The sequence below is a fragment of the Macaca mulatta genome, chromosome 1, assembly GCF_049350105.2.
Source record: "Macaca mulatta isolate MMU2019108-1 chromosome 1, T2T-MMU8v2.0, whole genome shotgun sequence".
In the NCBI taxonomy this organism is placed as follows: domain Eukaryota; kingdom Metazoa; phylum Chordata; class Mammalia; order Primates; family Cercopithecidae; genus Macaca; species Macaca mulatta.
The window spans coordinates 70,167,874-70,194,612 of record NC_133406.1 but is presented as its reverse complement, the minus strand read 5'-3'; the positions used below and the strand labels follow the sequence as shown (position 1 = coordinate 70,194,612).

Sequence of the window (26,739 nt, the reverse complement as noted above, 5' to 3'; positions counted from 1 at the left end):
GCCTCCTCCTCAGCTGCGCCCCCATCAGCCAGAGCTGCTCAATCAGTCCTCAAAGGCCATACATGTGTGCAGGGCTCCCAGCACTTCCTGCCACATAGCAGGTCCTCTGTGGATGTTGGGTTCCTTGTCCTTTCTTTTCTTTTCTTTCTTGGGTTCACCTTGCAAAGGGGAACCAGTCAAAGACTCAGTCAAGTTACTTCAGGGAAAAGAGATTTTCTCCGTGAGAAAGACACTAATGGGGAAGGAAACAGAAACCCACTCTATCCGAGGCAGCCACCTTCTCTGTACCCTCTCCCAACGGCCCCAAGTTCTCCCACTCAAGTTTCTCTCCTTCCTTGGCCCAGCTTCTCCATCAGTTCTGCTCACACTTGAGCGGGGGCATGGAGAAGGCCATGGCCTCTCCTCCTGGGAGCATTTTGAGGCCAGGCCAGGCCACAGGTAAGGTGCAGATCAGCAGGGAGGCAGAGTGGGAGGCGTGTGCTAAGATGACTGGAACTGAGATGGCACCTGTCCTTTCTCCCTGAGATGTGGAGGCCCGCACATAGAAGAGCTGAGAACAGAATTACTCGCCTCTCCAAGGATAAGCCAGCCCTTCTTTCTCAGAGTAGAGCAGTTACTAACCACCGAGGGGTTATACAACTGCTTTTGATCTCCCTAGGGCTCACAAGGGCACAAAAGGCCCCCGTAGTCCAGGAAATTCATGTTAGGGGTTGGGATCCCTTAACACTAATGTCAGAGAATGTTAAGAAGGTATCATGGAGGAAGCATTACCACCCCAAGGGCGAGGCAGCAAAGGGGTGCATTTGCAATGATTAAAACTTAGAGACAGGAGCATCTTGTGGGGCTGGAACCAGACATGTGGTGAGGTAGGGGGTGCCTGCCGGCTGGTGTTGGCCTCTGAGTTGGGGGTGATGAAGTTAGTTCTACAAGTGTTAGAAAGATTGTAAACTGAATCTAGCTGCTGCTATGGTAAGGAACTGCTGCTGCCAGGGTGAAGAAGTACTACCGAAGCCGCTTACAAGAACAGAAGTAAACAAGAAATAGAAGGTTTCCCTCCAGCCTTCCAGTACCCCTTCTAGCGCCCCCTACTGGCTGAATCCGATAGGAAGCCGCCGCCAAAGCCGAAAGTGGTTTGCCAAGTCCCAGCCCTACCATCACAGAAAAGAGAAGAAAGACTAGTGTGACCAGGAGCTGAAGCCTGAGCCTGCTCCCATGCACGTGTGTGTGTGTGCACACATGCCTGTGCTCACAGGTATACACCCACACCTGGATCACAAGCGCCCTCCCCACAGATTTCATTGTGGGTCCTATGCCTTGGGTGTCACACAAAGTCAGCAAACCTCAAGGCCCTGACTGCAGAGACTTTACTGATTCTCAAACTCCAGACTCAAACATCACCCATCATCGCCCCACCCCCAAACAGCCACCAGTTTGAGTCCTTTCTGTAAAAAGGAAGCTCAGAGTTCTCCATCTCTAGAGAGATACATGGGCTCTCAGGGAGAAAATGTCAACAGCAACCACCCCATGTCCTGGAGGGGACTCCAGCAGAGGCCCGGGGAAAAGCAAGCTCTGCACCAAACTGCCCAACACGTAGTGAACACAACAGAGCTCATTTACCAACAAGAGGCACACACTAAAAACATTCTTCTGGTCTCTGTTTAACCCAGGTCATTCTGTCTTATTAGGTCCCTCTGCTGTCCTGTTGTTTTCCACCACTGTGCATTTCTGTGTCTTTCAGAGCATGTGTCACAGTGTGCATTTTTTTTCATCATGTGCTGACTGCCTATCTCCTCCTCTATATTGCCAACTCACAAGAGTGGGGCCATGCCAGCTTCTTCCACCCTTATAGACTCAAGGCCTGGCACATCATAAGACTCAAGTGTTTGCCAAGTGAGTCTATTAAAAAATAGAAAATGGCTCTAGAGGCATTGAGATAAATGGACAGGTGATGGACCTGTAGATTGGGGTGTATGTGACATAACAAACTCTGAGGAATGTTGTGGAAGGCAACTGCTCTCCTGTCCTACAAACCATCTCCAGATCAAGAGGACAGCAGGCAGGAAGGCAGGATGACTGTTCTGCCATCATGGTGTTTCTGCTGTGCTGTGGCCCTGTTCAGCCCTGTACACCTGTAGAGATTAGGGCCTGAACCCAGGCTTCTCAACTCATCCCAACTTCACCTCTGCTTCTTGGAAGGCATGGGGCTCATTGAGTGTTAGAGCTGGTGGGACCCCATAGATTACAAAGGTGGCTCCACATCACCATCACCCGGGGAACATTTAAAAATATCAGTGTCTGGACATTACCACTGGTTTCAATTCTTTGAGGTCCACAGTTCAGTGTAGCATAGTGGATGCCCAGAAACATGAACTCAAGTCCTAACTCTGCCACACACTGTATGATCTTGGCCAAGTTACTTGACTTCTCTCTACCTTGATTTCTGTAAAGTGGAGATGACAGCAGTATCAATCTCATAGGCTTGTTGTGAGGATCAAAGTCAACAATGTATGTGAAGCTCTTGGTGCAATGTCTGGCTCAGAGTAAATACTGAATAAATGTAGCTATTATTGAAATTATTATCTCACAGCTACTTAGCGGCTGGCGTGGGACGAGCCTCCTGATCCTGGATCCAGTGTTCTTTCCGACACGTCACTCTGAATGTGCACACAGCCTGAGGTCAGACTCGGCAAGGCAAACATATAGTTGCTATCCCTGGGATCCTTTAATTAAACTGTATGGAATAGAGAACTGCCCCTGAGAACCAAGAGCAGATCTGACCCCGGGAAGCAGAGAGCTGGAGAACACAGGAGTTTGGCAGTGCAGCTTTCAGGTCCTTTGGGAAGCCATTTGGCTGCCTCTGTTAGCATTTCATTATGGAAATACTGGGAACCAAAAATAGAAGTTCTTGAGGGAGCTTAATCCTCTGGGCTTTACAAAACAGCTGCTGGAGAATTCCAGGAATTGACCACCAGGGGGCACTGTCGTCCCATGCAGGCAGCTGCTGGTGGGTCGGACCAGGACAGAAGCTTCCGAGAAAAACCCAACACTCTTCCGCAAGCTCCTACCCCAGCCTGCCTTGCTCAGGACTCTATGGCTGGGATCCCTGTAGATCTCCACAGCTCCTGGTCCTAGAGAAACCACTTTGCAACTCAGCCCACTGCTCTCCTCTTTGGGGACCCTTAAGAGCAGAGCAGGTTCCTACATTTACTTAATCAATCCTTCCTCCCCCCCACCCCAAAACCAGGACCTAGGGCAGTGCTGGACATATAATAAGCAAGAAATATGCATCTTCTTTGTTGATTAATGGATATGTGAAATCAGGTGTGATTGATAAATTGTGGGACATCTCAAGTAACACAAGTTCAATAAATTGAGCTGTAAAGGTCTAGTTTGCCTTTATTAGCAATTCATGAACTGGGCAGCATCCAGTCCACAAAATAAAAAGGAACTCCCATGAACTGAGCTAAGGGCTGAGCTTTACAGGCAGAAAAGGCTGAAGAAAGTCAAAACAAGGAATAAGATGCAGATTGGCTGCTTCAAAGTTACTTTCCTTATTGAGGATCTTGTTAGCTTAATGGGATATGACTATCAGCTCTCTCCTGATTTCTCAGAAGCTCAGATCTTACAAGTAAACGGCTTTGTTTTTGGTTTCGTGGTGTGGAACCTTAGCATGAGTGACTCCATTTTGAATGGGTCTGTTGGAGCCTAATGCAGGAGGTCAATCCAAATAATGGCCTCCCATACATTTTATTTAACAGAAGGAAACTGCTTGATCTTTGAAGGAATGGCAGAGAGAGTGCAGTGGTATGAATCAGACAGAGGTTATGAATGACATTTAAGGGGAGGGTCACGGATAAATGGGAAAGGGGAAGAAGTGAGAGGGCTCAGGTAGGAAGGCAACAGATGTATTTCAGGGATCCTGAGTAGTAAGAGATTCCTCAATGTGGAGGCCAAATCCAGAAATCTGGGGGAGATTAGACAAAGGAGTCCCAGCCACAGCTCGCATGGCCTCCAGGTGGGCATCACCGGCCACCACAGCCACTATTACCTCTCGTATCTTTGGGGTGGCTTGCAGCTGCCACCAGCAGGTTCTGAGCTCCCACAGATGGGCCTGGGTCCCACAACCTCCCTCTGGGTGATGCCATGGGGCTTAGTACCCTGAGCCTGTATCACACATCCTTAGTCCGAGAGAACTTCTCTCAAATGACAGCAGATCTTGTTCACCACAGAATTCTGTGAAGACTAGAGCACAAGAAATACTTGTTAACTAAAGGATTAAATTATGTGTTTAAAAAAAACCAAACCAAACAAAACAAAACAAAAAGCAAGGCTGGGTGCAGTGGCACATGCCTATAATCCCAGCACTTTGGCAGGCCGAGGCAGGAGGATTACTTGAGGTCAGGAGTTCAAGACTACCCTGGCCAACATAGTGAAACCCCGTCTTTACTAAAAATACAAAAATTAGCCAGGTGCGGTGGCAGATGCCTGTAATCCCAGCAACTTGGGAGGCTGAGGTAGTAGAATTGCTTGAACCCAGGAGGCGGAGGTCGCAGATTGTGCCACTGCACTCTAGCCTGGGAGACAGAGAGACAGACAGACACACAACACACACACACACACACACACACACACACACACACACACACACACATAACACACACACACACAGAAGTAGAGTCTCTCTCCACAGAACCTCCAGGTACCTTCCCTTGCTACGATTTTACAATATCTGCCACCAGCTCAGTGTGCCACATTCTAATTCCAATGGCCCTGGGGTGGGGCTCCCTGGAAGTCTCAATCTTCAGGCACAACATGGCAGAATGGAAAGTGCCCAGGCTGGAAGGAAGATTTGCCTTGGAATCTCAGCTCCAGCACCTCTCCTCTCAGTTGTCAGAGGTGTAGTTTCCATTGCAAGTTACTTATGCTTCCTAAGACCCAAGCAAATGTTAGTACCTCCTTGAAGAGAATCAAATTAAGCCGCAAACATGGCATGCCAGCACCTGGCTCATGCTAGCCCAGTGCCACTATTGCAATGACCATCAGCACCGACTTAGACGAGAGGCAGGGGTAGGGGCAGTGAGGCAGGAAGTAGGCTTCAGCTGGGAGAGGCAAGGACAGGGTAGAGGTAACCACAGCCAAGGGGAGGCAGCGAAACTCAATATTCCAGGAGGTTGGGGGATGGCAGGGGAGCAAAAGCCTTGCTCATGCACAGGGAAAAGACAGCAGTAGCCTGGCTGATCAGGCTACTCTGAAATAGCTGCACCCACCAGCCACCCACTGGAGACCTGAGGCTTCCGCTCCCTGACACCTCAGGGTCACACCCACTCCAGGTTCTGCCTCCAGCCCTGCTTAGTGTCTCAGCTGCTGGATTTTCCCTCTCTCAGGATCTCCTAGAGCCTGGCTTCCTGTGGACAGTTTGCAGCCAGCTTGGCAATGCTTTCCAAGCACCCTCCCAGCCCGTGCTCCCAACTCTCACCCCACAGTTTTAGCATGCAGAAGCCCCATGCCCTCTAATAATCCCAGAGAGGAGGTGGTGGTGACAAGATCCGAGCCTTGGGCAGCACCTAGAGTCAACCTTGGTGGAGGGGTAAACTTGCAAGAGCCAGGCCACGAGCCCGGCTGGAGGGCAGGGAAGCTGAAGACCTGGGCAGAGGCCAAAATGTCAAGAAGGGGCTTGGTCAGCCCAGCACAAGGGGTCCACACAGGCACACATGATATTAGACCCTGGCAGCAAGGCTGAGTCTCCCGCTGGCAGCTTCTGAAGCCCTCTAACTACCCAGATAAGGTACTGGACAGGGCAGGGCAGCCAGAAGAGGCCCTTGGTGACCCTACAGAGAGGGCACAGGGGCAGCAGCCCAGGAACTGATGGGGCAGATGGTCTGGCTGATGGAGCAGCTCCTCCAGTCCGTTATTTCCCTTTGGGCTTCAGAGCAGGTGGTCTCCAGGAAGCCATGAGACTAGGCGAGGCAGCTCAGAGGGCACGCTGGCCAGCCAAGATTCGGTGAGTGAGCAGTGAGGGCGGAGTTTGTTTTCCTCCCAGCCTCGAGGCTTTCCTGGACCGCCCACCGTGGTTACCATTTGCTGTGGTGGTTGCCAGGGGAACCACTTACTATTTTTATATATTCCCCAGATGATGAGGCTGCAGAAATGCTCAGGCGAAGTTGGTCCAGGAGTAATCCTGGAAGCGATGCCCAAGCAGGCTCTGCTGGAAACTTGGCTGGAGAGTGGGAAGCCACTCTGATGTTTCAGGAATCAGATGCGCATCCCTGAGTAAGGGGTGAAGGAGGGTTGCAAGGAAGGCACGTGCCCTGGGTGAGGGAGCACCAATCCATTGACTCATTCATTCATTCACCACTTGTCCATTTGCCCATCCATTCACTTTATCTCACATCAAAGGTGCTGGGCTTGTGCTACATGATACAGCAGTGAATAGGGCAAGTGTGTCCTAGCCTGGTGAGGAGGAAAACACAAAGTAAATACAATTACGGTTCACTGGGATCTGATACCAAAGGGGCATGTCAGGTACGTGTGCCCACCTTGGCAGAGAGGGGTCTGAGAAAGCTTCCTCAAGGAAGTAATATCTAAGCCAAGATAGGGTTTTACATGCAATGAGAGCAAGTAGAAAGAACATTCCAGGCAGAGGAACAACAGCATGTGCAAAGGCCCAGGGGAGACTGTGAATACAGCACGTTCTGGAACAAAAGTCACTTAACTTCTGGAGTCAGGGCTAGGGCCCAACCCAGTGGGAGGAGGAAAGCTGTAGAGACCCAAACCATCAGGGGGTTGGGGGTGAGACAAACTGCACCACAGTGGGACCCCCAGGCACACCTGCTATTAGGCCTCTGGCAGCAAGACTGCAGTCCCAGCAAGGCCCCTGGGGGAGAGGAGCAGGCTTCCCCATTGCCCTTGGGACTCTGGGAGAATCTATAGGGCATCAGGGAAACCTGAGACCCTGAAGGTGTACAAAGAAGGAGCTGGGTTAATGCTCTCAGTTCTTGGCTGGGCGGGATGTGTCCAGGGATGAGGAAGAGAGGGGGCGCTGTTCCTCATCCGGACTTCTTAGCCGGACTTCTTCCAAACTCCAGCCTGTTGTCAAGACCCTGGACACATGCCTAAATGCTTTCTGCTCACTTACATCCCTGCATCTGCTGGGAAGTCCAAGATGCTCATTAGTGTAGGAGGTGGGAGGTGGGATGGAGTAGAAGAGGAAGAAACAGAGAGAGGCTGATCCCGCAGGTGTCAGTAGCCTGCTGGGCATGTTACACACACAACTGCATCAAATTCTAGCACCAGCAAGGGAAATGAGTATTTTGGCTTCATTGTAAAGATTGGGAAACTGAGGCTTAGAGAAGCTAAGTTAGTTCTCCATGATCATACAGGTTCTAAGTGATGAAACCAGGATTCAAACGTAGATCAGTCTGACTCTAAAACCTGTCTCTGTCCACAAGGCAAATGTGATTTACTGCATGCACACCTGCTACTTGACCTCAGCACTGCAGATTCAAAGATTAGATACAGTCTCTTTTGTGAGAATCAAAGGAGATAACATGGGAAGTAACCATGGTGGATTGTATTTTCCCAAAATGGCCCCCCGCCCCCTGACCTTAGGTGGGACTTTGTGCTTACCTGCCTTGGTGAATAGAAATGATGCTGCCTGACTTCAGAGGCTGAGGAGGGACAGTCCTGCCGCCATGCTGTGAGAAGTTACTCATGGAGAGGAGTAGAGCTTCCGGCAGCCAGCATCACTCACCAGAAATGTGAGTGAGCCCTCATCATTCCATCTGACACCTGCCACAGACATCAGGGGCAGAAAGGCTATGCCCACTGCACCCTCTCAGTCCCCGGCACACAAAATCTCTGAGCATCATGAGTGGCTCCATCCTGAGTGATGTCATCATAGTGATGCCACTGAGTTCTGGGGCAAATGGTTACACATCTGGAATGAGAACTTTGTAAACTGTAAAGTGCTATACACATGTAAAACGTTATTAGTAAACCTGAGCTTGGCACAACAGGATTGTGTCAGTATCTGAGGAAGTAATCTTGTGTCTCAGGCTGAGTTCTTCCCAAAAGCAGAAACTGCAACAAAGGTTTGTGTGCAGGAACACACATTTAGGAAGTGATCCATGGGCTCAGGCATAGGGGACTGGGACGAATGAAACTGGGAAGGAGGCTCAGCCAGTCCAAGGCTGTGTTGTTGAGCTGACACCACTGTGGGCAGCTGAGGCTCAATATCACTGGAGGCCTTCTGAGGAACCTGTAGAATGAGCCTCAGGGCTATGGGGAGACTGTGTCTACCCATCCGCTATCAGCTGTAGGTTGCGCCCAGAGGATGTTAATTCCTTGCACCTGCCGGTTTGCAGATGTCCCAGAACAGCTTGAGCAGCTCTGCCTGGCAGGGAAGCCCAGGGAAGAAAGCTAAATCAGGCACTGAGAGATTACAGCTGGACTGACAGGCTGTGAAATGGAGCATAAAAGATGACCAGCACAATGTGGCATTAAATAATCCTTCAGGCAATGATTGCATATGATGTCCTGGACAGAGGCTCACAGGGATAACTTCTGCCTGGTCGGTCACTTTGCCCACTGGCCTGCTCAGGCCTCTCCGGTCAAGCCTGTGCAGTTCCAGGCCTGCCTGAGCAAGGCCCTAGTGTGGCCCTAGTGTGCTGGAAGCCACCATCCATCGGAAGGGCCAGCTGCCTTCTCTGGGCCCTGTGGGCGATCTCTGGTCATCACAGTGATCCAGGGGAGGGCCTGGAGCCAGGGCATTCGCTCCCTGTCAGGGGCCAGGCTCCAGCCACAGATTTCCAGCTTCAGCCCCTCACAGCAGCATCTCGTGAGGCTGGCGGTGCCCAGTGGACCATGCTTTTTGGAGACTGGGGCTTGAAAAGCAGCCTTCTGAAGGAAGTCAATGTAGAGGATGAGTTTGCTTTGTTCAGACCCTTGGGTAGTGGTGGTGAGGAAACCCCCTGGAGCAGGTGCCTAAAGTAGGGGGTGAGCGTCTTGGGTCCAGGATAGGGCTGAGGCCTGGGCCAGACCTTAGATCAGGCAAACTCTGCACAGCCTCCACCTCTAGGGACCCGGTCTGCCGATCAGACCCCTCTGCCCTGCTCTTCTTTGGGATAGTCAACTCCATCACTTACCCTCTGGGGCATTTAATTCTTAGCAGTCTTTGTTTGCTTGTTTGTTTGTTTGAGACACAGTCTCATTCTGTTGCCCAGGCTGGAGTGCAGTGGTACGGTCTCAGCTCACTGCAACCTCCGGCTCCTGGGTTCAGGTGATTCTCATGCCTCAGTCTCCCGAGTAGCTGGGATTACAGGCACGCGCCACCATGGCTGGCTAATTTTTTGTTGTTGTTTTGTTTTTTGTTTTTTGTTTTTGAGAAGGAGTCTCGCTCTGTCGCCCAGGCTGGCATGCAGTGGTGCGATCTCGGCTCACTGCAAGCTCCGCCTTCCGGGTTCATGCCATTCTCCTGCCTCAGCCTCCCAAGTAGCTGGGACTACAGGCACCCACCACCACACCCGGCTAATTTTTTATATTTTTAGTAGAGACGGGGTTTCACCATGTTAGCCAGGATGGTCTTGATCTCCTGACCTCGTGATCCGCCCGCCTCGGCCTCCCAAAGTGCTGGGATTACAGGTGTGAGCCACCGCGCCCGGCCTAATTTTGCATTTTTTAGTAGAGACAGGGTTTCGCCATGTTGGCCAGGCTGGTCTCGAACTCCTGACCTCAGGTGATCCACCTGTCTTGGCCTCCCAAAGTGCTGGGATTACAGGTGAGTCACTGCGCCTGGCCCTTAGCAGTCTTATTTCAATAGTTTGAAATACAGAAACGGGCTCCACGCAGCAAAACCTTGTTTCCTTTTCTCCTGTCACATGGCATGGGGACCGGCCCCCAGTCATCTGCAAGGGGGAAGGCTCTGTGCCCCAGGCCCCGGGAGCTCAGAGAGGGAAGGGTACTGATCAGCATTCTGGGTTCAAGGAAACACGTTTCCTCTGAGAGGTCAGGGAGGGGCTATATCTCAGCAGAAGGAATTTAAATGTAGAGAACATCACAAATTACACCAATATCAACAACACTCCAATGCACCGAACACCTACTGCAGACAAGGCATTGGGCTTCCTGTTGGAGATGCTGAATTGGAACTTGTCGGAACTGGCTAAGAACCCAGCCCCCTGCGCTCTCCCAACGTCCTCCCTCCTTCTTCATCCCAGGGTGGCACGTGGTCGCCCTGGAGCCCCCCAGCTGGGAGGAGGATTTGACTCTGCTGCTGGTGCCGGTCAGTCCTCAGGTTTGCCCAGGACAGAGTGGTTTTGTTTTCCGGGATGCAGGACTTTCAGTGCTAAAACCAGGAAAGTCCCAGGCAAATCAGAAAGTTTGGTCACTGTAGGAGAGTGTGCTGGGCCTGCAAGATGCCCCTGTTTGAAGGAGACAGGCTCACAAACAGGCAATCACAGCAAAGCAGGTGAGTCTAGGCTAAGGGGATCACACAGGAGGGGGAGGGCTGCCTGGTACACATGCACCTGGGCTGAGTCTTAAAAGGAGGATATGAGCCTTCAGAGAAAAGAAACCATTATAGACATAGGAGCAGGAGGTGCATGAGGCAGAGACTTCAGGCCTCCCAGGATCTGTGCGAGACTTTCTTTAGGCCCTGCAGACCTCAATGATGCAGATTCTAAGGCTGATCTGTGCCCCCTCCCCTGGGGTTGCACCCACCCTTTCTGGAGCCCACACAGGCTGTCGATTTCTTACACACGGTCCTGGCTGGCTGGCAGCCTTTGATGTGCACTCAGGGAACTGGGCAGGGTTATCCTGGGAGAGGTGGTGAGCCTGAGACCATGAGGGAAAACTGCCTTCATGGGGGCAGAGTTCGGGAGTGGAGAAAACGGTGGTGTTGGAAAATTCCCAGAGCCTGAATTTGGAGACCTTGACCCACTGCAGAAATCCGTGTCTAAGGAGTGGAATTCTACCCACCCTCCCGCCCCCACATTACATGGTGATGTAGGGAGTGGTGGGCACGTAAGTAAAAGAAGTCATCTCTCAACTGTTCCCAAGGATTTGTACACTATTTATTTGTACATCCTGTTTTGGGGCCAAATGTCCTGATACAAACAACTTTGGCTTCTAGAATTCTAGGCCAAAAAGTCCTATCTGATAAGATCCAGGCACGTTACTCTTGGATGACCATCAAGCTCCCACCTTCTTGAGTGCGACCCAGAGGTTTACCATTGGACTCCCCAGCCCTGAAACACATTAAAGGTCAAACCTTGTCCTCAAAGTCTCTTGAGTTCTCCTTGTGATGACTGATAAGGCAATAAGGTGGTGTCTCAAAGTGTGCCTCGGCCCGTTTGTATCACAACTTCCTGAGCGGCTCACTACAAGCACTATTCCAGGCCATGTTCTAGAAATACTGAATCATAAGCACTGGGGGTGGGGCCCAGGAATCAACATTTTGAACAATCACCTTAACAGATTATTCTGCTTAATGTGAAAATTCTCTCTTGGGGGCAGTTGCTATTTATTTTAATAAAATACAATTTTTATGTCAAGGAAATTCATCTCCACTGTAAAATGTCCAGGATCCATCTAACACAGCATTTCTCAGCCTCAGTATGAATGAAATTTCGAACCAGATAATGCTTTGTCAGGTGCATTACAGAATGTTGACCAGCATCCCTGGCCTTGAGATGCCAGCAGCATCCTGCAGTCATGACAACCAAAAATTTAAAAAAAAAAAAAAATGTTGCCAGACATCACCCAATGTCCCCAGAGGGAAAAATCCACCCCCTCTAACTAAAGGGGCTTCCTCCTAAAATCTGACGTCAGTCCAGCGTAAGGAATATGCCTCTCCATTCTTGGAATGACCTCCGCCAGGCTCCGCCCACACTGACACCGGTCCTCCTCGCCAGTCTCCAGCTGCGCATGCGCTGAAGCCAGTTCCCATCCTCACTCCAGCCGGGTGTCCTGCCTCCCTTCCCATCGCCCACCCTCCCACCTCACCACTCTCCTTTCCTGCCCCATCGCCAAAATGCCCCACCATCCAGCCCCGTAGGACTATGGAAGAACAACACAGCCCACCCACTTACGTGGGGTGCTGACGGGGCTCCAAGGAAATGGCCTCTGGGGAAGAATTCTCCTTTTGTAAAAATGGAGAATGTTTATTTTTGTTTTGATTATAAAGTGAACATGGTCACAGCTGAAAATTTGGCAAGTACAGAAAAGTATAAAGGTCGCTCAAAATCCCACTGCCCAGCCAGCTGACACTGATGTCTAGGAGGTGTCCCACTTTGGCTCTTATTGGCTCCTGGTGTGCGGACAGGGGTCCCCAGGTAGACAGAACCTCTGACCAAGGACAAAAGGAGGCATTTGCTCTTCCAGGGTAAGCATCTGTTTTATTCAGATCTGTGTGGCTCAGGGGCTCCAGGCAGCCCGTTTCGCAGGAGATTCAGCACCTAGTGTCTTCCTGACTCATTCTTCCAAGAACCTGCTCCTGCAGGTGGAACATCAGAACTCGTCCTTGATGTCAAAATGGGGCTGGTCTTCAGGCTTGAAGTCCAGGTTAGGGCTGCCATCCTCATTGAGAATTCTCCGGGCTGTGTAGCCAACGATGGGGTATTTGGCTTTGTACACTTTGGTGAAGACCTCATCCAGGGCCTCCAGTTCCTTGGCCGTGAGACCCGTCTTGGGGAGAAAAGCACAAGAAACACAGGAGATGGGGTAAGGGGATGGTGTTTGGCACTGGCCTTTCTCCATCCCTGCCTTGCCCACATCCCTAATGCAAGAGAAAAGGTATCTCAACAAACCAAATAATGGACAAATGGCTTAAGAGACATTGCTGTGTGGGGCAGGTGGGAGGGTATAACATACGGGGAGCAATGCTTCATCACACTTTGCAGTTTGACTGATGCAAGGATGAAAGACTCCAAAGAGCACCATGACCATGCTGGGGTGGGGCAGGGCATGCCCTGCTGCATCTGCATCCCCTTCCTTCCCCCACTTAATTCTCCCTCTCTCTACACTCCTCCCATTATACATTTGGCACCTTCCCCTTTCTTAAGTTCTTCATTTTTGTAATATTGTTACATTCATTTTGTTGTAAGTTTGGCTCATCTCAATTTATCTCAATGTCAGTTTGATGTTGAGCACTGTTGGGGGAAATTCCAGCCTTACTGTTGGGATTATTTAGACCTTGAATAGGTTTTAAAAAAAAATTTTTTTTTTTTCTTTGAGATGAAGTCTCACTCTGTTGCCCAGCCTGGAGCACAGTGGCACGATCTCAACTCACTGCAACCTCCGCCTCCTGGATTCGAGCAATTCTCCTGCCTCAGCCTCCCAAGTAGCTGGGATTACAGGCACATGCCACCACGCCTGGCTAATTTTTGTATTTTTAGTAGAGATGGGGTTTCTCCATGTTGGCCTAGCTGGTCTCAAACTCCTGACCTCAGGTGATCCACCCACCTTGGCCTTCCAAAGTGCTAGGATTACAGGCATGATCCATCACTCCCGGTCTAAAAAATGTTTTAATGCTATCTTCTCCTTCACAGAAATATGAGCATAGAGGGAGACCTTTCTTCCCAATCTAGATCATCCACAAATCTACCAAGCATGGCCTGGGGAATGGGTCTCAGAGACTAATAGCAAGACTGTAAGGGGCTGAGGGGACGGGGTGGCAGGTACAGATCATAAGGAGCATTAGGTTGCCAAAGCAGGTTGGGGCCAAATTGTGATGATCACTGAGTTGGATCACAAGTTCGTAAGAGTTTGGACTTAACTCTAGGCAACAGACAGCCACGGAAGGTTTCTGAGTCAAGGTGACACGGCAGGATAATCTATTTCAAGAAAATGCCTAGCCACCACACCAAGCGGACCACAGGGGTAAATAAGCCAGTTAGGAAGCCTTGCTCCTGCCCAGAGGTAAAAAAAAAAAAAAAAAAAAAAAAAAAGAAAGAAAGAAAAAAAGAAAAAGAGAAAAAGGCATGGACAAGGAGGTAGAGCATTTTAACAAAGGCTTATAATCTGGCTCACAGTGTCATAGGTGAGGTCTGCAGGATCCAAGGACATCTTGGCTACCCCTCTAGTGGAGTCCTTCCCGGTCAAGGCATTGTAAGGGGCTCCTCGTCCATAAAACTCTGTAGTGGGGAGGAAGGAAGAGACGTGAGTGTGGGTTTACATGCAGAGTAACCTGGAGCCTGCACGTGGGGGGCTCCCAAGGCCCCTACCCAATCCTAAAAAAGGCTCCAGGCTCACAGAGAGGCCAAACAATGGCGACATAAAGTCCAGTAAGCCACCCCAGCCATCAGGTTGGATTCCATTCATTCTAAATGTGAAATAAGTCACACATGCAGGCTGAGCAGGGATTTTCAGAAAATACAAAATGAGAATAGTCCCCCTAAAACTTTTTTTTTTTTTTTGACAGGGCCTCACTCTTGTCCAGGCTGGAGTACAGTGGCACGATCTTGGCTCACTGCAATGTCCACCTCCCAGGTTCAAGCGATTCTCCCACCTCAGCCTCCAGAGTAGCTGGGACTACAGGCATGCACCGCCACGCCCAGCTAATTTGTGTATTTTTTGAAGAGATGGGGTTTCATCATGTTGCCCAGGCTAGTCTTGAACTCCTGAGCTCACATGATCCACCCACCTTGGTCTCCCAAAGTGCTGGGATTACAAGCATGAGCCACTGTGCCCAGCCCCACTCTCGCTCTTTTTTTTTTTTTAACCTAAGTGTTAATACTGAGAAAATAGTCTCTTAAAAATATAAGAGACGCAGGCTGGGTGTGGTGACTCACGACTGTAATCCCAGCACTCTGAGAAGCCAAGATGGGCGGATCATTTGAGGTCAGGAGTTCAAAACCAGCCTGGCCAACATGGTGAAACCCCAGCTCTACTAAAAATACAAAAAATTAGCTGGGCATGGTGCTATACACTTGTAATCCCAATAACTCGGGAGGCTGAGGCAGGAGAACTGCTCGAACCTGGCAGGTGGAGGAGGTCGCATCACTGCACTCTAACCTGGGCGACAGAGTGAGACTCTATCTCCAAAAAAAAAATTAAAGATGCAAACAAGAAAAATGTTCCTTCTTCTTAAATGTTGGTGGAAGCCAAATCTATTTCCATTCAGCAGTGTTTGTTATCAAATAATAGATGAACCAATATAAAACTACCTCCAAGATATCATTAGTAGTTACACTAAATGGCACTAAAATGTTCTGTAATGTACTATAATGCCAACTCTTTACTAAAGAACACTTCTCGGCCGGGCGCGGTGGCTCACGCCTGTAATCCCAGCACTTTGGGAGGCCGAGATGGGCGGATCATGAGGTCAGGAGATCGAGACCATCCTGGCTAACACGGTGAAACCCTGTCTCTACTAAAAAATACAAAAAACTAGCCAGGCGAGGTGGCGGGCGCCTGTAGTCCCAGCTACTCGGGAGGCTGAGGCAGGAGAATGGCGTGAACCCGGGAGGTGGAGCTTGCAGTGAGCTGAGATCCGGCCACTGCACTCCAGCCTGGGCGACAGAGCGAGACTCCGTCTCAAAAAAAAAAAAAAAAAAAAATTAAAGAACACTTCTCTCATTGCTTCAACTAGGGTAAATCATCAAGTTTGAATTTAATTCTACAGGCAATGGAAAGCCATGGAAGGCTTTTGAGTAATATCATCATCAGAGGAAAAAACCCCTACTGAAGTAAAACACTGACAAAGATTAACTCAATCTGCTCATTTAAAATGGAAGGAAGGCCAGGTGTGGTGGCTCACGCCTGTAATACTAGCACTTTGGGAGGCCAAAGCGGGTGGATCACGAGGTCAGGAGTTCAAGACCAGCCTCGCCAAGATGGTGAAACCCCATCTCTACTAAAAATATTAAAAAATTAGCCGGGGGGTGGTGGTGAGTGCCTGTAATCCCAACTACTCAGAAGGCTGAGGCAGAGAATTGTTTGAACCCGAGAGGCAGAGTTTGCAGTGAGCCAAGATCGTGCCACCACACTCCAGCCTGGGTGACAGAGTGAAACTCTGTCTCAAAATTAAATTAAATTAAATTAAAACTAAAAAAAATAAAATGGAATGAAACAGACTTACCTAATGTTCCCTCCCTTTCCTCACACCTCCAAGTGCTGCTCACTCTGGCTTCTGTGCTCCCTGGAAATGAAGATTCAAAATGCCACACCACTTACCCTTTCCGGAGGTGACATCAAACACCACTCCCTTCACTGCCAAGTAGATGGGCTGATCTTCCTAGAAAGCAGGGGAGAAGCTGTGAATAGGAGGGGAAGAGCTGGCTCTTCCAGTGCAACTTAGTTAAATCTTCTCCCATCACAAGCTGAGCAAAGAGCAGTGGGTCAAGTCCCAATGGCCTTCTGTTAAGCCTGGTCCTTGGTGAGCTTGCCACCTGCCTGGGCAGCGTCATGCCCATGCACAGAAATTTGGAAAAGTCATAAAGTCTCATGACAAGAATGTGGCAATCCTCTCCTTTATAAAGAAAATCAGGGGCCGGGTACAGTGACTCCCACCTGTAATCCCAGCACTGTGGGAGACCAAGGCGGACGGATCACCTGAGGTCAGGAGTTCAAGACCACCCTGGCCAATATGGCGAAACCGTACCTCTACTAAAAATACAAAAATTAGCCGGCCATGGTGGTACATGCCTGTAATCCCAGCTGCTCGGGAGTCTGAGGCTGGAGAATCACTTGAACCCTGGAGCCAGAGGTCGTAGTGAACCAAGATCATGCCACTGCACTCTAGCCTGGGCAACACAGTGAGACTCCATCTCAAAAAAAAAGAAAATCAGGAACTGAAGCAACTTCATGGAGATAAAAATTCAAAAGAATAGTAAATGATGAATTACTTATCAGTCCAAATTTCCTTTCTTCTTCATCAATAGTCATACATTGATGTAACTGATACGAGCGATCTATTTTATATTTTGCTTCTTATAGGTAACATTCCTTTATATAAACATTCCCACCAAAATGACTGTCACTTAACCAGCTCCATGGGGCCCCATCTCTTTTTTTTTGAGACGGAGTTTCGCTCTTATTGCCCAGGCTGGAGTGCAATGGCGCGATGTCAGCTCACTGCAACCTCCGCCTTCAGGGTTCAAGAGATTCTCCTGACTCAGTCTCTTGAGTAGCTGGGATTACAGGTACCTGCCACCACACCCGGCTAATTTTTGTATTTTTAGTAGAGACAGGGTTTCACCATGTTGGCCAGGCTGGTCTCGAACTCCTGACCTCAGGTGATCCACCCACCTCGGCCTCCCAAAGTGCTGGGATTACAGGCATGAGCCACTGCACCCAGCAGTCTCCTTTTTTTTTTTTATCAATAAAATCTTTATCTCCTCCTTAAACTACTTACTTGAAGGTGTGAGTGCTAAGAGGAAGTCATATTAAAGGGGAAGAAAAGAATGTTTAGTGTTTTTGAGGCCTCAGAGTGACATAGATACCTCACACACATGCCACACAGAGGAATGGTCTTATCAGTAAACAGAGCATGCTGTGGTGGAGAGTTCTGACCCGGTATAGATGGACATCCAAGGATAGCAGAGTCCCCAGGGACAGACTCTCAGGCCCAGGAAATGGCAACTGAGAAGGTGGAGGGTGGGTGGAAGGCTTAGGAGTATAAATGCAGACGCAGGAATAGAAGTGACACAGAGACAGCCAGGCACGGTGGCTCCCAGCACTTTGGGAGGCTGAAGTGGGCAGATCACTTGAGGTTAGGAGTTGGAGACCAGCCTGGCCAACATGGTGAAAACCTGTCTCTACTAAAAATACAAAAATTAGCCGGGTGTGGTGGTGGGTGCCTATAATCCCAGCTACTGGGGAGGCAGAATTGCTTGAACCCAGGAGGAGGAGGTTGCAGTGAACCAAGATCACATTACTGCACTCCAGCCTTGATGACAGAGCAAGACTCTGTCTCCAAAAAAACAAAACACACACACACACACACAACACAAAATAAAATCAGCCACTGCACTGTAGTCTGGGTGACAGAGTGAGACTTTGTCTCAAAAACTAAACATAACTAAAATAAAATAATCTTGTGAGGCAGGTATTACTATACCCATTTTATAGGTGAAGAAACTGAGGCTTAGAGTTTACATAACCTGTCAAAGGTTTCTCTGCTGGTAAATAAAAAATCAGGAGACTCATACCTGTCTGATTCTAAGCCTTTGCCCTTCCTAGGGCAATTCTTCCTTATTGAAAACTTGAATGCCAATCTCTGGCCTGCAATTTGTAGACAGTGAAACCCTGCTATCATAACAGGTGTGTGACAAGGCAAAAGCTACCGGTGAACATGTGCAAGCGATATCTCTACCTATCGGGGCAATTTTAACAAGAGTTGAAGAAAACAAGGTCCAAAGAAAGGCACTTCGGAACACACTACCTTTTTTTGCCTATTTTCATTTTTGTTCAACACACTCACTCTGTAACCTGTTATCTACAGGAGAGGTCCTCAAAATCACTTCCTCTATACAACCCTTACTAGAATTACTGGGAGAATGGAGTTTTAAAGAAGCACCAAGGAGATGCTGTCCAGATTTTTTTTCTTTTTTAAAATAGAGACAAGGTCTCACTATGTTGCCCAGGCTGGTCTCCGACTCCTGGGCTTCAGTGATCTTCCCAGCTCGGCCTCCCAAACTGCTGGTACTACAGGTGTGAACCACCACACCCCGCCCAGATTTGTAGCAAGCATTCGAAGAGAACTAATATATACCAAAGATTTTTCTATTCCCATATGTGAATGATTTAGGGAGCCATGCTATGGGATCACTCTGAGGCCCTACGATGCCTAAAAGGAAAGAACTGGCTCTTGGTGTGGTAGATCCAGAAGACAGTGTGGTTTGTGAAAGACACCAGCAGCCAGGACACCCATGCTTCACGGATTTCCCATCTGAAGCTGCCACTGGAGAACCACACAAACCCCTGCATGGGTGTCTGAGCTCTCTCACCTTGAACCACACAGCGGGATGTGTGACTGATAGAGGCGGGTCTGCCTTGGCTCTCATCCAAGAAAGAAGGTTTTATATACAGTAGAAACAAGTCACTCATTGCTAGATGTTTCAGAAAGACTTGTTACGCAGTCTTGTTATACAATCCACAATCCCACAGCAGAAACTCTTGGGGATCAGATACGTTTTCAATATGAGAATTTGTCAGATTTTAGAAAGGTGTTATGGGGAACATACCAAATATGACGCAATACCTCTAGGGAGGTACAAGGCAACACCCATAATCAAACATGTTAGTATTTCTCCAGTGAAACATGAACATTCACACTAAATGGGATAAAGACTAACGTAGACTCGTAGCAGCTCCAACAAGGTTCTGTCATCAAGTGATTTTAGATCAAGTTGGGTTTTGCTGTCAAATGACTTGTGAAAAACAAAAATGTCTAGGTTTCAGAACTTACTAGATTTCTGTAGTGCACGAAAGGACTGCGGACCTGTTATAATGACTCTTGCTTGTATCTTTAAAAAGATAATAAAACTAATAGTAGCTAACATTTATTAAGGCTTACAGTGCTGAGCCCTATTCCAGGCCTATGCTAAGCCTGTGCACACCACCATCTCATTTAATGCGGCACTCACAAAACACCTGCTTAGAGGAGGAACTCTTTTTTTTTCTTTTGGTAGAGGTGAGGTCTCGCTATGTTGCCCAGGCTGGTCTCAAACTCCTGGTCTCAAGCAATCCTCCTGCCTCGACCTCCCTAAGTAAGTGCTGGGATTACAGGTGTGAGTCACCGCTTAGGAACTCTTATTATAACCATTGTGATTATTTATTTTATGTGTCAATTTGCATAGGTTACTGTACCCAGTTATTCAATCAAATACTCACCTAGATATTGCTGTACGGGTATTTAGAAGTGTTTAACATCTACAATCAATTGGCTTTATATAAGGAGATTATCCAAGATGATCTGGGTGGTCCTAATCTCATAGTTGAAAGACCTTAACAAGGCTGGGTGCAGTGGCTCACCCCTGTAATCCCAGCACTTTGGGAGGCTGAGGTGGGTGGATCACAAGGTCAGTTCAAGACCAGCCTGGCCAAGATGGTGAAACCCTGTCTCTATAAAAAATACCAAAAAGTAGCCGGGCGTGGTGGTGGGCGCCTGTAATCCCAGCTACTCGGGACGCTGAGGCAGAGAAATGCCTGAACATGGGAGGTGGAGGTTGCAGTGAGCTGAGATCGCACCACTGCACTCCAGCCTGGGAGAAAGAGCAAGATTCTGTCTCAAGAAAAAAACAAAAAACACAAAGACCTGTGGGCTACAGCATCTGCTTCTGCCTGAGGGCTTCCAGCCTGCCCCTTCTGATAGCCTACCCTATATATTTCCAACTTGCCCAGCGAGCCCCCGCGATCGTGTAAACCAATCCTTATTGATAAACCATTTCTCTATCTATATATAGTTGACCCTTGAACAACACAGGGTTTGAACTGCATGGGTCCACTTATATGTGGATTTTCTTCCACCTCTGCCACCCCTGAGATAGCAACACCAACCACTCCTCTTCCTTCTCAGGATGCAGACCTTTATAATGATCCACTTTCACTTAACAGTAAATATATTTTCTCTTCTTTATGATTTTCCTAAGAACATTTTCTTTTCTCTAGCTTACATTACTGTAAGAATACAGTATATAATACATATACAAAATATGTGATAATCAACTCTATTCTTGGGTCTTGTGGTCAACAGTAGGCTATTAGTAGTTAAGTTTTGAGCCAGGCATGGAGGCTCACCCCTGTATTCCCAGCACTTTGGGAAACTCAGGTGGAAGAGTTGCTTGAGCCCAGTAGTTCGACACCAGCCTGGGCAACACAGGAAGACCCCATCTCCACAGAAAATTAAAAAGATAGCCGGGTGTGGTGGTGCATACCTGTAATGCCAGTAACTGGGGAGGCTGAGGTAGGAGGACTGCTTGAGCCCAGGAGGAGGCTGTAGTGAGCTGTGTTCCTGCCACTGCACTCCAAGCTTAGCAACAGAGTGAGACCCTGTCTCAAAAAAAAAAAAAAAAAAAAAAGAAGAAGAAAAAAGAAAAAAAATTGTAGCTTTGGGGGTAGTCAAAAGTTATACATGGCTGGGTGCACACCTGTAATACTAGCTACTTGGGAGGCTGTAACAGGAGGATCGCTTGGGCCAAGAGTGCCAGGCTGTAGTGCACCATGACTGTGCCTGTGAAAAGCCACTCACTCCAGTCTGGGCAACATAGCAAGACCCTGCCTCCAAAAGAAAAAGTTATATGCAGATTTTTGACTGCATGGGTGTCGGTACCCCAAACTCCTGTATTGCTCACGGATCATCTGTATAGATATAGATATCCAAATGGTTCTGTTCCCTAGTGAAACCTTGACTAATGCAAGTATCTTACAGATGAACAAAGTAGAGACTCAGAGAGGTTTAGTAATTTGCCCCAAATCACACAGCAGAACAGGAACCCAAAACCAGGTATGATCCAATGTAATACAAATTGTGACACTTCTGAGTCAAAGGGGGTGTTATTAATAATTATCCCTGGATAACAGGCATAGACTAGAACAATCTAGGTCAAACAGCTCAGCGTAGCTTGAACCCACTGCACTCAACTGCCTCTCTCATCCCACACTCCCCTCCTCTCTCTGGCTCCTTCCTTCCACCTACAGAGATCCTCAGGCTCCACTCCCAAAACAATTGTTTCCTAACCCTGTTTTCATCTCAAGGTCCTCTCTCTGTTTCCCTCAGTTAAATTTCAATCTATAACATCAACATCAAAAAACCAAGGGTCTTTTCTCAGTCCTCATCTTGCAGTTCTGGCACTCTTGCTGGAACCTCAGTGGTGAACTCTCTCTTTCCTTAGATTTTGTGCCAGCGGTCCCAAAGATCATCAGGTCAGTTGGAGAGTCCCTAGAAGGAAGATTCCAAGAACTCAGCATATAGTTCTACTCACAGCTGGCAAGGAAAAACACAGAGGTAGAATCTAGGGGAATCTATGTGTAGGTTTCCTATGCTCTCTCCCTCCCATGAGGAAAAGCACACTCTTCCCCCAGCAACAAAACTTGACAACGTGTGCCATTCTTCTGACAGAACATTCTTCTGCTAGAGATGCCCATTAGACTCAGCACAAGAGGTTTTCAATGGGGGCTGGTCACATAGGGCACACTCTGCCTAGCATATACAGTGTTCAATACTAACCTCACCATCTGTATATACAGCCTAGGCAAGTGAGCCCACTCTTATTGGGTGAGAAATCTAGACACCAGACAAGTCCCACCCTTGCAAGCAGGATTTTCTAAGGAGAGCAGGCCTGTCACGTTAACTCTTTTCTGCACAGATGCCTGGACTCTGAACCATCTGGTTCCCTCTACTAATGGCAAAAAGGCATCCCTTAACATCCTCACATCCCAGCCATGTCTCCCTCCCTCGGTGTCCTCACTGACTCATGGTTCTAAACGGCCTCTTCACAAATGATGCCCAAACTGGCGTCACTGCCTAAGGGCCAGGTTTCTGACACCCCCTTGCAATCCCAGTCCATATAAGGCCAATTAACTCAGGAATTAGGGAGACCAGGCCAGAGGGTTTTGAAAAACATCAGGCCCCTTCCAGCTCTACCACTACCAGGTGGCAGGCCTCAGTTTTCTTATGTGTAAAAGCAGGAGATGGGTTCCTGCCAGCTCTGAAATGCTATGGTACTATGACCTCACCCCAATGCCGTTCCCCCGCTCGGCATTTAATATCAGCACCCCAGTGGTCCTTGTCATGAGCAGCATCTTGCTGCCACACGACACAGCCATCGCACCAGTCCCAACCAACCCAGGTGGACAGGTGGTTGTGAGTTTTCTGGACGCCTCTAGACTATTGATTGACGTGTGTGGGTGTCTGTGTGTGTGTGTGTGGGTCTCTATTGACGTGTGTGGGTGTGTGTGTGGCGGGGGGGGGTCTCTAACCTGCAGTTCACCCTCTACGCTCGCTTTCAGCTTTGGGTGAGCCCCAGGGGCACAGGCATAAAAGTGGGTTTGAGGAGTCCGATGCAGAGGAGGCCTGGGATACAGGAGCAGGAAAAGGAAGTGCAGGCAAAGACTGGCTTATCCCAGGACCTGTCCCAATTCCTACCTAACCCAGGGAGCAGACTTTGCTTCCCTCCCTCCGTCCCCCGCCACTCCCCACTATGCATGGGCACAGTAAGCACCTCAGCTGATGCTAATATGAAAACCAGAAAGTTCTGAAGTCTGTACGCAGATCATCAACGAAAAGGCGGCTAGAGGGGGAATCTCCCGGGGACCGAGGGGGAAGCTCAGGGTGGGGTATGCGGGCAAAGCGGGGCGCTCCGACCGTTGAGGACTCGCCCTCAACCCTCGGCCATCCGTCGGGGCCTAGATATAAGAGGCCCCGCCCGCCCGGGCAGAGCGCGGAGCCGGGTCTCCGGAAGGGGGCGCCCGCCGCGGGCCGCGCGTCCCCCAGGCTTCCTGGGCCGCGGGCGCCTCCTGGGTCCCAGCTCGGCTCACCGCAGACCGGACGCGATCCCCGGTCCCTCGGCCGGTGCCGCCCCGCCTACCTCCTCCCCGCCATAGCGGGCCAGCTCCTCCTCGGTAAAAAGACGCACTGGGGGCCCCCGCTCGGCAGGGCGCGGAGTCTGCCCAGCCCGGGCTGTGGGCAGCCCCGGGGCCAGCGCTAGGACCAGGGCCAGCGCTGCCAGCGGCCGCAGCCGCCGCCCCGGCGCGGGGCCCGCCATGGTGAGCGCGCAGCGCTTGGCAAGGCCAGCCAGGGCGGCGGGGTCTCAGCACGCCCGCCCCGCGGCCGGGAGTCCCGCCCCGCGGCCGGGAGTCCCGCCCCGCGGCCGGGAGTCCCGCCCCGCGGCCGGGAGTCCCGCCCCGCGGCCGGGAGTCCCGCCCCGCGGCCGGGAGTCCCGCCCCGCGGCCGGGAGTCCCGCCCCGCGGCCGGGAGTCCCGCCCCGCGCCCAGAGCCGGCCAGAGGGCGGGGAACCGATAGCCCCCGCCCTCCGCGCGCCTCCTGCGCCTCGGGGTGGGGCTGGCAGGGCTATTCGGGCGGCGCGGCTGGAAAGCTGGGAACTAGGATTGTAATCCTGAACTCCTAAATCCAAACTGCAGACTGGAAGTTACCAAAAAATGTCACAGTGGTTCCTTGATCAGATACAAAGATGACAGAGCCCGACATACCAGGACCTGGAAAGGTGTATTTCTTTTTTTTTTTTTTTTTTTTTTTGAGACGGAGTCTCCCTCTATCACCCAGGCTGGAGTGCAGTGGCCGGATCTCAGCTCACTGCAAGCTCCGCCTCCCGGGTTCACGCCATTCTCCGGCCTCAGCCTCCCGAGTAGCTGGGACTACAGGCGCCCGCCACCTCGCCCGGCTAGTTTTTTTTGTATTTCTTAATAGAGACGGGGTTTCACCGTGTTAGCCAGGATGGTCTCGATCTCCTGACCTCGTGATCCGCCCGTCTCGGCCTCCCAAAGTGCTGGGATTACAGGCTTGAGCCACCGCGCCCGGCCACAGGACCTGGAAAGGTGTATTTCTAAAATAAGACCCCTGCTTTTATTTTTGGCTGACTTTTTTTCTTCCTAGTTGTGTTTAAGTTTCTGGTTCCCAAGAAGATTTTTGCAAAGGGTAGGGTGCTGTCACCGATATGCCCTGAAATAATAATAGCTAACATTTGTGCCAAACTTTGCTCATTACTTTATGCAACAAATATTTTTTGAGTACCTGCATGTACCAGGTCACTGGGGACTCATCACTGAAGAAGACAGATCCATGCCCACGTGGAGCTTACATTGTGTGGGCAGATAGACAATAAGATTCTAAGTATTATGTTAGATGGTGGTGAATACTAGGGAGAAAAAGCAGGGCAAAGAGATAGGGAGCACTGGGATGGCCATTTTATTTTATTTTATTGTTATGTATTTATTTATTTTTGACACGGAGTCTGTCACCTAGGCTGGAGTGCAGTGGCACCATCTCAACTCACTGCAACCTCCACCTCCCGGGTTCAAGTGATTCTCCTGTGTCAGCCTCCAGAGTAGTTGGGATTACAGGCACCCACCACCATGCCCAGCTAATTTTTTTTTTTTTTTTTTTTAATTTTTAGTCAAGATAGGGTTTCACTATATGCTGGCCAGGCTGGTCTTGAACTCCTGACCTCAAGTGAACCATCCACCTCATCTTCCCAAAGTGCTGGGATTACAGGCTTGAGCAACGGTGCCCAGTTATGGGATGGTCATTTTAAATAGGCAGGTTAGGGAAGTCCTCACTGAGAACATGGTATTTGCCTAAAAATCTACAGGAGAGGAAGGAGGCGGTCTAGAGGGAAGAGCACTTTGGTCAAAGTAACAGGCTCATAAATGCGGAGGAATGAGGATACCCGGCTTGCTGGAGGATCAAGGGAAGGTAAGAGGGATAGATGAAGTCAGGAAGGAAGTGGGTAAGGGAGTCAGGGTGGATCTTGGAGGCCTCACAGGTTATTTTGCAGACTGGCTTTTACTCTGAGTAAATGGAATAGAGGAATTAACAGAAAAGGGGTCTCATTCCAGACCCAAGAGCAGGTTCTTAGATGTCCGCGGCAAAGAATCAGGGCAAGTTGCAGAGTATAATAGTTAAAGTAGTTTATTAGAAATTATTCCATTTCTAAGCCGGGCGTGGTGGCTCACGCCTGTAATCCCAGCACTTTGGGAGGCTGAGGCGGGCGGATCACAAGGTCAGGAGATCGAGACCTTCCTGGCTAACATGGTGAAACCTCGTCTCTACTAAAAATACAAAAAATTAGCCGGGTGTGGTGGCGGGCACCTGTGGTCCCAGCTACTCGGGAGGCTGAGGCAGGAGAATGGCGTGGGCCCGGAAGGCAGAGCTTGCAGTGAGCCAAGATCGCGCCACTGCACTCCAGCCTGGGCGACAGGGCGAGACTCCGTCTCAAAAAAAAAAAAAAAAAAAAAAAAGAAACTATTCCATTTCTAATAATAGTACTACTCTATTTCTGAGTAGTATACTTGCTTGCAAGTAGTAGTAAGCAAGTATTGCTTATATAGGAGCACCTCTGCCTTCAATGTAATGCTTGCTTTTATAGGGCTACAACTAGTGTACTTTATTACAAAGGCCTATGATCAGCTTGTGACAGACTATTAGTATTGTTATTCTCTTGTGTAACTATTGATTTCAGGGAAAATTTATGGGTGTACTGTTATCTTTAGAGTGAAACTCTTTTTTTTTTTTTTTTTTTTTGAGACGGAGTCTGGCTCTGTCACCCAGGCTGGAGTGCAGTGGTGCGATCTCCGCTCTCTGCAAACTCCACTGCCTCCCGGGTTCACGCCATTCTCCTGCCTCAGCCTCCCTAGAAGCTGGGACTACAGGTGCCCGCCACCACGCCTGGCTAATTGTTTTGTATTTTTAGTAGAGATGGGGTTTCACCGTATTTGCCAGGATGGTCTCCATCTCCCAACCTCGTGATCCGCCCGCCTCGGCCTCCCACAGTGCTGGGATTACAGACATGAGCCACAGCGCCTGGCCTAGAGTGAAACTCATTTTTAAACTAAGAATACCTTTTTTCCATTATCTCATTTCCTCAACCATAAACATCTTGTGAAGAGTGCCTATCTTCCTGGGAAAGTCACCCAGCAGATTTGGCTTTATCTGACCTTTATTCAAGATGGAGTCACTCTGGTTAGGACACTTCTGACATAATTCCGTCCTCCTTTCTACAAGTAGACCCTTAATCCTAAGGGGTGTAGGGGGACAGAAATCCATCTTTAGTAACTTCTTCAAGC

The 26,739-nt window shown here is 49.5% G+C and overlaps 1 protein-coding gene across 1 annotated transcript; it reads right to left on the bottom strand.

Annotated features, from left to right (window-relative positions):
- Nucleotides 1-12,372: 12,372 nt before the first annotated feature.
- Nucleotides 12,373-23,723, bottom strand: NENF (neudesin neurotrophic factor). The gene is made up of 4 exons (XM_001108201.5): nt 23,526-23,723; nt 16,171-16,231; nt 14,026-14,129; nt 12,373-12,681 (listed from the first exon to the last, which is right to left on the bottom strand). Exons 1-4 carry the CDS (start codon nt 23,700-23,702, stop codon nt 12,505-12,507), a joined length of 519 nt encoding a protein of 172 aa, XP_001108201.2. The 5' UTR covers nt 23,703-23,723; the 3' UTR covers nt 12,373-12,504.
- Between the last annotated feature and the right edge of the window lie 3,016 nt (nt 23,724-26,739).

Bases quoted from the DNA above. Each gene is read 5' to 3' on its own strand.
- NENF (XM_001108201.5), bottom strand. From the start codon at position 23,702: ATGGCGGGCCCCGCGCCGGGGCGGCGGCTGCGGCCGCTGGCAGCGCTG. The intron at 16,232-23,525 runs GTAGGCGGGGCG...CCTGCTTTCTAG, and splicing joins CCCGCTATGGCGGGGAGGAG to GAAGATCAGCCCATCTACTT. The intron at 12,682-14,025 runs GTGAGCCAGATT...TTTCTCCCCAAG, and splicing joins CAGACCTCACCTATGACACT to ACGGGTCTCACGGCCAAGGA.